This window comes from Manacus vitellinus, unplaced genomic scaffold (assembly GCF_001715985.3).
Source record: "Manacus vitellinus isolate BGI_N305 unplaced genomic scaffold, ASM171598v3 scaffold_8_pilon, whole genome shotgun sequence".
Classification (NCBI taxonomy): domain Eukaryota; kingdom Metazoa; phylum Chordata; class Aves; order Passeriformes; family Pipridae; genus Manacus; species Manacus vitellinus.
In genome coordinates, this window is record NW_021940864.1 from 17,115,995 (window position 1) to 17,129,582 (window position 13,588).

At 38.3% G+C, this 13,588-nt stretch overlaps 1 protein-coding gene across 2 annotated transcripts in view; it reads right to left on the reverse strand.

Moving 5' to 3' along the window:
* The window catches only part of DAAM2 (dishevelled associated activator of morphogenesis 2), a 176,575-nt gene that overhangs the window by 69,950 nt on the left and 93,037 nt on the right, over positions 1–13,588 (reverse strand). For both annotated transcript variants that reach the window (XM_018085197.3, XM_008932798.4), the window contains exons 4-5: positions 7,947–8,021; positions 1,611–1,705 (exon numbers count right to left, since the gene is read on the reverse strand). In XM_018085197.3, the coding sequence (XP_017940686.1) occupies positions 1,611–1,705; positions 7,947–8,021 (170 nt within the window). The remainder of the gene's footprint in view (positions 1–1,610; positions 1,706–7,946; positions 8,022–13,588) is intronic.

A 13,588-nucleotide genomic window follows, 5' to 3' on the forward strand; every position in this document is an offset into this window, starting at 1 on the left:
ATACAGGTTGGAGAAGGAAAACCTTGCAAGGCTTTGAGCAAGAGACATTTCTTTTTCTTCATCTCTATTGCTTTGTCCTGGAGGTTGGGCTGTCCTATTCAAAATGACAGAGCAGAACAACCAACAGTGGCCAGCAAAGTGTTTCAGCTGGACAAAGCAAAGAGGCCTTGCTGTTGTGGCTACACTCAATGAAAGCTACCACTTTCACAAAGTAAGCATCAAATCAGCTCCATATTAATGTAATAGAGTTGCTACATCAAGTCTCAACAGCACAGGACTTTAGTTTTTTAGTGTAAAAGCCTTGTGAGAGTTGGGAGGTTGGTAGTTGCCTTAGCTTCCATTTTAACATGAAGCTAAGGCAGCTGCATTTTACTGTGTTCTCTGCTTTAGGACAGTGATAGGCAGGATCGGCCACTTATCCCCTTGGGTGAGGTCTCAATATAGGCTATGATTTCTCCACTGCCATGTTAAAAACACTCACCCTACCCACATGTAAAGTTATCAAGGCCTGATAAATCTTTATGCCTGAGGAGCACCAGAAGCTGATTTTGTGCCCTCTTACAGCCCGTCACAACAGGAGGTAAACAAGAGGTAATAAAATTAGGTTTAAGCTAATGTGTTCTACCTCACACGTGCTGTGTGGTGAGAAGCTGTACACAGTCAATTTTTTAAATATTGTGAAAGGAAGAAGCACAATCAGCACTTAGCTCTGCAAGAATTCCCAGAAATATCTTCACATCAAAGTAACTGCAATGCAAATTCTTTGAGACAACTTTCTGGATTGTTTTTATTTATTTACTTATTTATTTCATTGGTTTGGTTTGGTTAGGGTTCCTCCCAAAAAGAACCCTGTTTTGCTAGGCATTACCAAAGCTCTCTGAAACTGTAACTTCAGCATGGGGTGGATGCAAAAGTATTTGGCAGGATAAAAGAGATTCAGAAATTTTTTCATGTAGTGCTTCCTGAGATCGTATGAACTACAGTTACTGCTTCTGCACAATGCTCTTCTAAGTGCTAAATTGAAAAGGTTTCTGTGCTAGTTAGTTTGCTATTGTTCAGAGTTTTGTTCCCAGAAGAAGAAAGATGACTTTACCTTCAAAGACAAGTACACAATAAAGTCTCTTAATATTTTTCTATGCCACAGTTACACATAAAACAGGAAGAATGCCAAACCAGGTGATGTCAGATGGATTAGCTGCTTTGAACCAAACAGTTCACATTACTAAAGATAAGAGGAAGCTTAAATTCAAAGTTCAGAGTAGAGGCTGAGATTTTGCCCAACATGAATCAAATTACATGGGACGTTCAGAGGGCTGCGAAGACTAAAATCGGATCTTCATAGTCATTACCAGTGTTTGCGAATATCTGCCACAGATTTTTCACAGTAGACTTTGTCTTTTATTTTCCTGAAGCTACATGTTTCAGCGTTGTGTGCCCTCCCAGCTAGGCAGGTTCAGACCAGGGCCTGTAGGGCTCTCTGAGGATTGTCCAAAATATCAGAGAGGCTTGTGTGAGGTGAGACAATGAGGTTTCTGTCCTTACCACTCTTACCCATGTCACATCTGTCCGTACAGACGCAGTGAATTGCGACGAAAGACGAACAACATTACCTCATGGGCTGAGTCCGCAGAGCTGTCTTCAAGTCTTCAACTATTTTATTTTTCATTTCTGTTTCTTCTTCGTCAAAAGCATACAAAGTCTGCATCTGTTCAGAAAATAAGATGACAATTAGGAAAGCTCGAGCTGCCTGAAAGGTAAGAGATAGGCCAAGAATTATGAAAAAGAACTCGCCCGTTAACACAGAGGTGTCTGCCGACCTCTCACCAGGAAAGCAATGCCTCAGCTACAAAACTGAATCCAGATGTGGCTGTTCATGTGGACTGGCAGCAGTGTATACCACTTTGCCACACTAGCTAAACTAGGCTTCTCGGATTACCCCAAAAAATCACAGTTGCCAGCATGCCCGCAGAAAACTGTACCTAATTCGGAACAGCAATCTGCTGTGGTGATCTACGGATGTGTGAAGCAAAGTTTGTAGGGAGAGGCAATATCTTTTATTAGACTGACATGACTGGAGGGATTTGGGGGAGAAAAAAGAAAAAAGAAACACAGCAAAACAGACTTATGTGTCAGGTTTCAAAGCATAAAATCTTTTTCTTCAAGTGACTACACAGCCTGCAAGTACCTTGAATTACGTTTTGTGTACATACAAGTTTGGCTTTTCTTCCCCATGTAAGTATATCACCTGTTTTAAGATAGTGATGTTCCCTACAGACTTTGCCTTGATAATGAGGAACATTTACTTCAAAAAGTGGAACATCATAAAATCCCTGACCCTGTTTTTTAACAAGTTAACTGAAGCACACAAAGACTAGATTTTCCCCCAGTCTGCATCTTGAGATAACTAGAGCTTGCTGTCAACTGGAACTGAAGTTGCTGTGGTCACTGTAAATTAAGCTGGGAGACAGTGAGTGGAATATACACAGAAAATATGATTCTCAAAGTCATATAAAGCCATTAAAAAAAGTGGTATATCAAAAAATTAGGGTTCCAGATCTACACTCAGCACTACTACCTACTACAACCTTGTCATGTGAAGCAAAACTCTTCAGCACCCCTTCCCTTACATACATCATTCAGACTCACAAGTCCCATGTGTGGCTTTTTAAAAAGTCAAGACTTAATGGTCAAAATTCTTAGCCTATAGCTATATCTTCTTAGTCACTTGAACTGTAAAATGAGAGGATAAAGACTCTTTTTGGCAGGACTTCTTCTGGATATCATTCAGTGGTATCTGGAAAGCAGCTCTGAATCCCTTCTCAAATGAATGACCCAATTAAACTAGTATCATCTATCAGGGATCTAATATTATACCTCTCTGTGGTGGAATCTGAGTGGCTACAATTATGGCTCATTACAGCAAAATATTTCAGTCTTTATTTTACTGTTTAGCAAGCACCAAAGAAAACCTTCCTCTCACTGGAACTTCCTTTAACCTTCCCTGCCCCCGCCACCAGCCCAACACCTCACTTCTCTTGGAAGTGCTCCCACTTTGCTTGCTTTTGCAAGTCATGTGATGCCAACACATGTCAGATCCTGAGGGTGGTCATTTGGCTACATGCCGTTGCTGTCTTATGCTGAACAGCTGGCATAGGGAGATGTGTTTAACTCTAGGGGTCCTCTCTCTGATCCATGCTAAAGTCAAATTCACTCAGTAACAGAGCGAGTTATTTCCTGCCCTAATGGAATGACAGAGCGCTACTGATGGAAAATGAGCTGATGATGTTTTATCTTTTGCCAGCATCCCCCAACAGCCAGAAACATAAATTGAAATGCTTAAGCCAAGCCATATATGATCCCCCTCTTCGAAAAATAAACAAATCCTGAACAGGCCTTATGGAATCTCAATGGCAGAGTTCTGGGGTGTGATCTGGGGCTTGATTTGTATTTTCTTGGGTGACAGCCCATCTGGTCATCTTTCCTTTGGCCCATAAATGCTCCTTTGAAAAGCTCCCATTCCTCCAATGGCTTAATTTCTCCTCTGAGCCATAGTGGGGGAAAAGTAAATGGGTAGTAGGAGGGTGCTCAACAGTATTTCATTCAGAGTGAAAAAGGCCCATTTCCAAATGAAACAAATACAAATAATCCTGCCTTTACAACAGAGGGTGATTATGGAAAACCCCTTTTCTAAAGCTGCAGGCAGCCAAGAGCCCTTCATTTTTCACTCCTGTGTATGGCCAGGAACTCAAATCTTCATGCCCTCTCTGAAGACAGACTGGTTATGCATTTGCATTGTGAAATAGCTTTTGCAGCAAGAGTTATAGAAAACATAACTGTCCCTGGGAGAAAAAAGGGAGGGAACTGTCGTTATGTGATGTTGGATTTCGTTAATGTGGCTGACTGACAAATTGCTTTCCTGAAGTACAAACTGCACTCAAGGACTAATGTCTTCTGGGCTCAGGATGCAGCTAGGTACCATCAGTTAACCAAACCTACCAGGAAGAGGAAGCAAATTAGTGCCAGGTCCTTATCTGGTCCCTAAAAAGTGGTATACATAAGGTTTGTTTTTTTACAAGCACATTTTGTATATTTAAAGTTTTCCGGATTAAGTGTATCACCTGGGAAAGTATAGCATCGAGTTACTTGATTTGCCAATTAAAAGGATCCAAGAATTTGTGGAAACAATAATTCATGTGGAATTTTAGGTGTAAAACTTCAGGTAGTGTAAGGAATTATTTTGAAATTTTGGCTGCATTTAAAATGAAACACTTAATTTATTTTTAAAGCATATATTAATTTCCACACCTTATCATAATGGTTAACCATTCCCCAAAACTACTGGAAAGGAAAATACAAGGACCATAACGACAGTATGTTGGAGAAAGAGAGAAAAAAAAGGAAACAAAAAGGGCATAAACTAGCATCAGCAATACACTGTATGACAGACCTAGTTCTACTTAATACTCTCACACCTGTTAAAATAAAAAGGTAAGAAACAAATAAAATAAATAGTGAAAAGGTAACCTGGATGTTCTGATTTCTCATTATAGTCAGTTGAAATTCAAGGTGCAGCACATTTCTAACTACATTAAGGCTGAACTAAAAGAATATCTATAAATCACAAACTATATAGAGATATAATTTAAAAAAACTTTTAAGCAAGTAAGTTTAAAGTAACACAGATGTCATCTAACTCAGATGGAAGAGACTGTTATCATCCACCTGCCAAATTCTGCTGAAAGATATATACTTTTAACCTCCTGTGAAGCTGCTCTGCTTTGAACAAATGCTTTCTGAGTCAAGGAAAAGGGCCTGGTTTCAGCTGTATTTATTAATCTTGACCCCTATCTCACAGTCTTGACTGAGCCATCTCTCCAGAAGAGCTGGATCTTCAACTACTGTTCACCTGAAAGTCTCTCTGTGGAAATGCATACACAGCCAAGATCATAAAAGCAACATAACGCTGTCAGAGCTTTTCCTCCCCAGTAAAGTGAGAGCTGTGTTTATTTGTGCTGCCAAGCAGACAGTTACATGGGGTGACGAGGGCAGGAGGAGCACAGGGAGGATATTAACAGGGTAGTTGCTCTATTTTCAAGAAAAAAAATTTTGCATGTTCATGAATCAGCAGAAGATGACAATGACATTGATAATGGAAACGGTCTTAATTGTGGGTGTGCAACCTGTGCACATCACCAGTAGTATTTATAGAATGTTGACATCAGAGGACTAGACAAATTTGGAGGGTCCTCTTTCTAAATTAGACATCATTAGCAGCTGCCTCTTTCTCTTAAGGACTGGTCTAGAAGACAATCTACCAATGTGCTACTCAGCCCCTTCCTTTCAGTCTGGAGGATGGGACAGTGCCTCCACAGGAATTTCACATTACGGACTAGTAAAAAGATACAGTTTTGCTATCATACTCTCTTGTGAAAATTGAGTTTAAAAACTATTAAAATCTGAAAAGTCATAGTAAGAGAAACAATTGTGGGAACAGAACTGTGTCTAAAATGCATGGCTTTTTGAACTGGATCAGGACTCTGTGACCTAAAGTGCTTCCTAACACAGTGGTCTAAGGTTACAAGTAGGGAACGTCAAACACGTCAGGAATCACCACACACTCTCAGACATAACCTATGAGGGGCAGATATGATGGTAACACTGCAGCGGGTCTTCCAAGAAAATAATTCTCGAGCACAGGAGCCTTGGTCTGCTGAAATCCAAAGAAAGATACCTAATGATACCAGCAGGATAAAGGAGCCATTTCCACACTATAAGCGAGTAGGAAGAACATTTTTGCCAAGCTAATATATAAAAAAATAACTTCGTAATTAAACAAAAGGATAAAGAAAAAGATGTGAAAGCTGCATATAAAAAGATTCTTATGCAATGAATTCACAGGAGATGAAAGAATTCAATCTTATTAAAAGCAAGATTTAAGGTATTTGAAACTAACACTTCTGTGATTATTACTACCATTTCAACAATAATACTTCTTGTAATATTTCTAATTAAAATATTGCAATACCTGATAGTGCCCAAGAGATACAAACCGAAATAGACTAGACAGTGTCAGGAAGCAACATGAAACATAATTTTCTTTCACCACTTCAAAGTCAACTCCACTTGGATGCAGTTTAAAAATAATAAGTTCAAAAAAACCCACCACTAAATTTAGAACTGAAATTATATGGGACCCAAAAATAACTGTTTGAAAGTTAAAAATCTCAGAGGTCTAAATAATAATGAACAGAACATGTCTTTTAAAGTGTGTTGGAGCTGGTTCTCAGCTGTATTACTCCAGTTTTCCGCTGATACAATTTCTGTGAAAGTCAACTAAGTTTCACCTGCCTAAAAGTGAAGCAACTAAGTAGTAAACCAGAAGTAAGGGTCATAACCCCAGTGTGTCTTCTCAAGACTTCAAGCATAAGAGTAAAATGTGAGTCTTGAAGCCAAATAAAAGGTTATCAATAATTCAGCATTGGCGTTCAGGCATGCAAACAACATTACCAGGGCTGGTGTTTATTGGTGCTCTTAAAACATGTTTAAAATTAGAAACATAGGCCAAAATATAGACTCATTCCATGGAACTGCTCCAGATTTACAACAGTGGTGTGTATACATATTCACTCCAGGTTTACATCAAGATCATTTAAAGACTAATCCAAAAGTCACTGAAATCAATGGAAAAACTTCAGTAGATTCAAGAGGCCTTGGATCAAGTCCTACCAGAAGTATTTGGCTCAGTGACATTGCAAGGTTTCAGACTAACTTTTTCACCTTAATGGCCCTTGTAGAGTAAATTTGTTCAGTCAGGAAGTCAAAGCACAGTGCCATGCCAGTCAGTAAAGCTCAATGTCTTTTCTCAAAACAAGTCCATGTTCTTTCTATTCCATTACTCTGTCCCATGAAAATACGGCATGAAGGTAAGGTTATAGTTCTGTTTATTGGTGACTCTCAGTAGAAAGCAGTGTTTCTTTTATCCTGTTACAGTGAGTGATTATAACTTGTAAACCTTAAGTTGTTTTACTGAGCAAGACATATTTCACCAAGAAAAATGCATCATTATTGACACATTCAGCATCCGTTAAGACATTATTTTAATTGAATTATTTTATAGCTCAGAACCACAATGCAAAAGGTGCAAAGAAACCTTTAGAAATCAAAAATAAAAGCATAAGTTAACAAGCAAGATGTGCTATCCAGGATGCTAGGAACAGAATCCCATTATCATTTCTGCACAGCTGCCAACTAAAGCTGAGTAGACTCTGTGCATAAGTAACTGGAGGCAAAATTTGACTACTAAAATCAATAAAAAGATCAAATTTAAAAATGCAAAATCTACCATATCAAAGGATAATGGTGTATGCAGGTGTTCTGATTCTACTGGATGCTTCAGAGGAAGACACATCCTATGCAGCTATTGAACAAGAACAAATAAACAAAGTTTACTTCAAATACCTTGCTGGTTTGTATCTAATGTCTGAGGTGTTACAGCCCTATGTTCCTCTATTTATATGTTCTTATATAAGTGGATAAACAACTACCTTTTCTTGAATTCTTCTACTAAACTAATAGCCCAAATGTTATTTTGTAGACTAGTTACAAATCAATTTGAAACCATACAACAAAACTTTACCTAATTTTCAAATAGTTGCTTTTCTGATTCATCAAATAATCTCTTGAATTTTCATTCCAGACTCTAATTTGATTGCCTTCAGAGCTCAGTATTGGAGAAACAAAAACTGGAAATATTTATGGTTCTTTCTAATCTACTGTTCTGCTAGAGTAGGGCTGTTTCTGAATCCACATACTCATCTTCTTTTGAAGTCCTATTTTAAATCAGTTACACATTTGGAACAAAATTCTTCTCCTCTTGGGATTTCTTCCTAAAGAAACACATCTCTGTGGTAGGAAATCTTCCCTGCTTTGCAGGGGAGGTAACTTACTGCTGCCATGGAATTGATGCGGTCAATGTAGTAGTCTGGCCAGCTGGTAGCAAGCTTATTAGGATCTTCTTGTTCCTGAAAAGAAAGTTAAGCAAGGTTACACAAGTAGCCTCTACAGGATGAAATGCTACTCTAGAACCACCTGGGATTCTTCACTGCTCTGCTCTTTACTATGTTATCTCCCCCATATTCTTGTATAATGCACATAGATGTGTGGCATTTATTACAAACATTTCTGAGAGTGTAAAGTTAGCACTGTCACCATGGTGTGTCAGATAAAAAGAATCTCCTTCAGCTAAGATCATTAAACACAGAACAATAAAGTTTGAAGGAGAAACAGTTATCTTTGGCATCTAAGCAACAAACCTCAGTCCCTTAAACATATTATGTTTCCCAGTAGAAGGATAGCCCATTTACAGATAGCAGGTTTATACTTTTTAGCTTTATACTGACAGATCTTATAAATTATTTGGCTTCTTTACTGCTAGGGTGATGTTGGAATTCACCAACAAAGGGGTTTAACATCTGCTATGGAGAAAAAAATCAAGTCATGGAACCTGAAAAGAAGCCAAAAGACTGCATTGTTTTGATGCGATAAACAAAAACAGGTCCAGACTGGACATTAGGAAGCATTTCTTTACCAAGTGTGTGGTCAAACATTGAACAGGCACCCTAGAGAGGTGGTTGATGCCTGTTGTTATTTAAAAGGCATTTGGACAATGCCCTTAACAATGTGCTTTAACTTGGTCAGCCCTGAATTGGTCAGGCAGTTGGACTAGATGAACACTGTAGGTGTCTTCCAACCAAAATAAGTCTATTCTATCCTATCCTATGAAGTTAAGCAAAATGTCAGAACATCCAAAGGAAAAAACCAACATCCCCTCAATTACAGTAGAGTCAATATTAATCCTTCCCTCCCTACCTCACAAATAATCCACCTTAAATCCTCTTCACTAGACTAATCTCAATCAATCTTCTAAAAGAAGGACAGGAACCAGTTCTTTCTCATTCCTTGACTGCTCAATGGAAATGAGATTTCCTTCTACTAAGTCTATTTATTTGTAGATAGGAGTAACAGTCATGGGTAAGATAAGGATTGGTTTCTAGGATTCTAATCTCCCATTCGAAACTGCCATCATAATAACTAATATTGAGCCTTCTAGCATATGATAAGAGATTGAACTACTTAACTCATCCTAAAGGTGTCCAAAGGGGTATGAAGACCATGTGGATCTCACCAACGCTGTCTATGCATGAATGCTAGAAAAGCTACTCTGGAAGATATGCATAACAATACTAAAAGTGTAGGTCTATCAGATCACCTCAGCTATTCCAGAATATTTAATTTAGAGATGAGAAACTGCTCTACATGCTATTAAGCCACATTCAGAAAACATGCTGCTACCTGACAATTTCCTGCCAGGCTACACACCAAACAACACATGGCAGTAGTTCTGCACAACTCAAAATCTTCATATTTAGAACTAAAAATAAAGTCATGACTGAGATTTTCATCTTTTCCTCTCTTTCTTCCACTGGTTTTTCAATATGTAAACTAAAGAAGCATCTCCATTCACCGTACTGAAAAGCAACTTTGTTCTCATCTAGAAAATGACTGCAGAACAGACACATCAAGACAGGTCATATAACTCTTTTTCAAACCCTTGTATCTAACTGAACAATTAAGAAGAGCAGAAGATTGAAACCAAGCATCATACAGCAGAATATCTCTGTATAAAAAGTATGAAATGCTGGCAAAGTGGTAAGAGATACCAGCTACATCCACAGTTGCTATGCCCCCACCACCTCATGATAATAAATTAAGAACAAGGTGACATTTCTCAAATTGAGAAGTTCTGTTGATTTTCCTTACTTTTTTTCCCTTTCCTGACCACAACAAGCAGGAATGTGATGGACCCAAATCTATATCAAATAGCACATTTCAGAAATAGGCAACCCCCTGCCAACAGCCAGTTGGAATTGCCACACTACATGTTATTGGTAGACTGCCTTTTGCTGCCCTTTTCTGTGCAGAATAATATCTAGTGGCAACCATAACCCTGACAACGGTTTCACACTTGGCAGACCTTACCCTTCCATGCAAAAATCAATCTATGACCTTGATGATGGAAAAATAAATAAAACCCATACAATAAATAAATACAGCATCATTTTTATATGATATTCTTATCACCCTCAAAGAGAACAATAGAGATGAGGAGCCAATCTAAAAGTAGTGAAGTAAGGTCACTCCGCAGGGAACCAGGGTGAGCCACTGATCTGAAGGGCAAGGAGTGCTCGTGTGCCCTTCTGAAGTTTTTCTCTGCAGACAATTATAAAAGTCCTAGTGACAGTTATAATTGTTTGTAGACTACATGTGACAAGAACATTGTCAAAACATGGAATACATGTATTCTCTATACTTCTGTCTCCATTCTGAATTCCAAGTAAAGAAACAAACATACATAAATCAAAGAAGGCCTGAATTCATCCTTTGTATTCCAAAATAAGCTACAATACTTTTTCTCCTTAAAATTTGTTAGGGAGAAAAATGTATAAATGCTGGAATGGTACAGCTAACATTTCTAGATGTCTGTGTTAGATATACAGGTCAAAAAACATCAGGATAGATACAACAAAAAAATCAGAATTCTGGCTAATTTTCTACCTGAACCCAAACCACTAGAAATCTCACAATTAGAACCAAGGACAAGACGACTCTTATCTCCTAAAGTATACCTGTATATCCAGCTAGCTTGACAATTAAGGCATGGTCCTTGGTATATCCCATTTTTGACCATCCTCCACCCACTACAAACTGGTCTGAACTCTGAGTCTGCAAGTCCTATGGTTAGGATTTAATTAAAACTGGGAGAAAATTTGTTTCAGTGGAACACAGTAAGCGTAAGATTTTTTCCTGAATTAAAGCCCAGACTGAAGATGCACTGCAGATTCCTGAGGTTAAAAAAGTTTTAGCTGATACTTCACAATGCAATTCCTCACTTTCTGAGGTTGTTTTGGTCTAGAAGCACATTAAGTAGAAGAGTCCATTCAATCTCAGTGGTATTCTACACCCCCTGCTCACACCAGAATTCTGTGGCTGTTAATGTGTGTTTTACTTCACTAGAATAAATGATTATGTACTTACAACCTGGCATTCTATTTCAAATATGAAATCCCAGAAAGCTCCTTATACTCAGGACGAGCATATAGATTTTTAATCAGCCCCATGAAGTCCTTAGGTGGCAAAGTGTTATTTATAGCAGTCATCTGGGCAACATTTTGAAAAGAGAGTCAAGTTCACACATGTAGCATCAGAGTAGTTGGAAAAAAAAAACCAAAAACCAAAACAAAAAACCAAACCAATAACCCACATTTAACTGCCTAAATAATGTGAGTTTTGCCCTTGCTAAGAAATTGCTGTACTAGGCTTTCTCTCAGAGAGGGAAAGATAAGTCGAAAATAGAAAGCAATTCAGGGTGGGGTGCAACAACAGGATGCTGGGGTTTTTGTGTTTTGTTTCTAATATATTCAGGGGTTTGACCCTCAAATAAAATCTCAGAGAAAACTGCAAAGCAAAATGATGATAATGGCAAAACCCTTCCCTTGCTGCAGGAGACACAGAGAAGAAAAAAAAACCAACCAAAGGAAAAATAATGAGGCTCTAATATATAAAGCCATATAGGTATCAAAAGCTGGAAACAATAACCCATCTGTATAAGGGAAAACATTAGCTGAAGGAATCTATTAAAGCAAAGCCTTCTTTTAGCTCCTTGAATAGTGTAAATATTACATTAAAAAACAGGCGTCAGCTTGTAGACTTTATAAGGGGCCATATCATTCTTCACTGGAGTAACAACTATGTAACTGCTGTGAAAACAGGATCTTGATACTATACAAGCCTGCAATATAGCCAAGGTATTATACAGGCTTTGACACTAATTTGGACAGGCTCCATGACTTGGTGGAAAGTGGAACTTATGACTTCATCCCAAATAGGACTTAATGGAGTTCTACAAATATTTGGACCATCTGAACCAATCAAAAGGAAAGAAAATAAAGCAAAGAATTGTGTGCACAGCTCAGCTGATCCCAAAAACCTTTTTGCAAATCCTGAGAGACCTGATCCATCAGGCAAGCTGTTTCTAGAAAGCAGAGACTTTTAGTGGATGCCATGTCAGTGGGACAAGCACTTGCAATAAGAGACTTAAGCAAGCATTGTGGACCACTGCCTTTGTTGCAAAACATTTTAACAAGAAGTACCAAACACTAGTGTTACAAAAATCATATGGAAATGCCAGATATTCATGGCTGAGTGGATCAGAAAAATGAAAGACACTGTTCATATGGTGAGTGTTTCTTTCAAGATGGTTTCAGTCTTGAAAGAAACAGCACAGGAAAAGCCTGTATGGTAACTGCCTGCATTGAAGCTCTTCTGAGGTGAGCACTGGGTTTCAGTTTCCAGTGATGACACATTGCTGTTTTACTCTGCAGTAAAATGACTGCAAAAATGCTGAGAAGTTCTCTAGAGCATGTCCTGAAAATCTGAGCACATCAAAGCATTAATAAATACATTAACAAAATTAGCAAGACTTTACAAGTCTTCCTTCCTACAGGTGGAGACAAAGAGGCATATATGCTGACATGGCAATTAAAACTCATCCAGGAAAACAAATTGTCAGAGTTAAGAACACTGCTCTAGCGCTGAATCTAGCACTCTCTCATTTCCACCCTCATTCACACCAGGGTGCTTTTATTCAATGGAGACAACTACCAACTCCCTGAGATCAGCAGATGCTTACCATCCCTGGGTGTCCAACCACTACATGGACTTTGCCACTACCTGCACACACGCCCATGTGATAAATTGCCAGGGATGATGACTCAAGAAGCCCTTCTAACGTGTATACTATAAAATAACACTTCCTCCCTGAACAGATGCATCAAGAAATGCATCATGTGTTATGGATGTCATAGGAAAAGCATGGGTACTATTGTGATGACATCTGTTCATTGGCAACATGACTTCCTTCTCGAAGCTGTCTCTTCAGAACAGCCAACAGCTGTTTTACACTGTTTAGAACAGAATGGGAACAAGGCACACACCTGATGCTGGGAAATGCGGTTTTAAAAACTTTCTTGGACAAGAAGCCATGATATTGTTCATTAGACTCCTCTCTATATCAATAAAAACAGTGTGCAAATACAGATGAAGAATAGGAAATGAGGCTACAGTAATATAAATTCCTGTTCAAGCTTGTTCACTGCATCGTGTCCAGACACTGCATGCTCAAGTTCATACTTAGGTCACAAAGAATTGCATTTTCTTGCAAAAGCTACATTAAGGTTAGTGCGACTCCTCCTATCAAAAGCGCTCATGCATCATTCTAGTACATCACAGAGCTGAAAGAAAGGTTATTTTCCCTGGTCTGAAGGGTCAGCATCATCACATACAGTTCAGGAAATACAAATCATAGAGTTCAAGTCATTACAAGAAATATATATGATTTAAGAAAAAGTAAAATATGTCATCTATCATACTGAGTAAGCCCCTGTAGTTATTTTTTTCATATTTCCCATTAAAAAGCAATAGTAATGGAAATCCTGATTATAAATAGCTGAGCATTTTTCAGTTTTTTTGT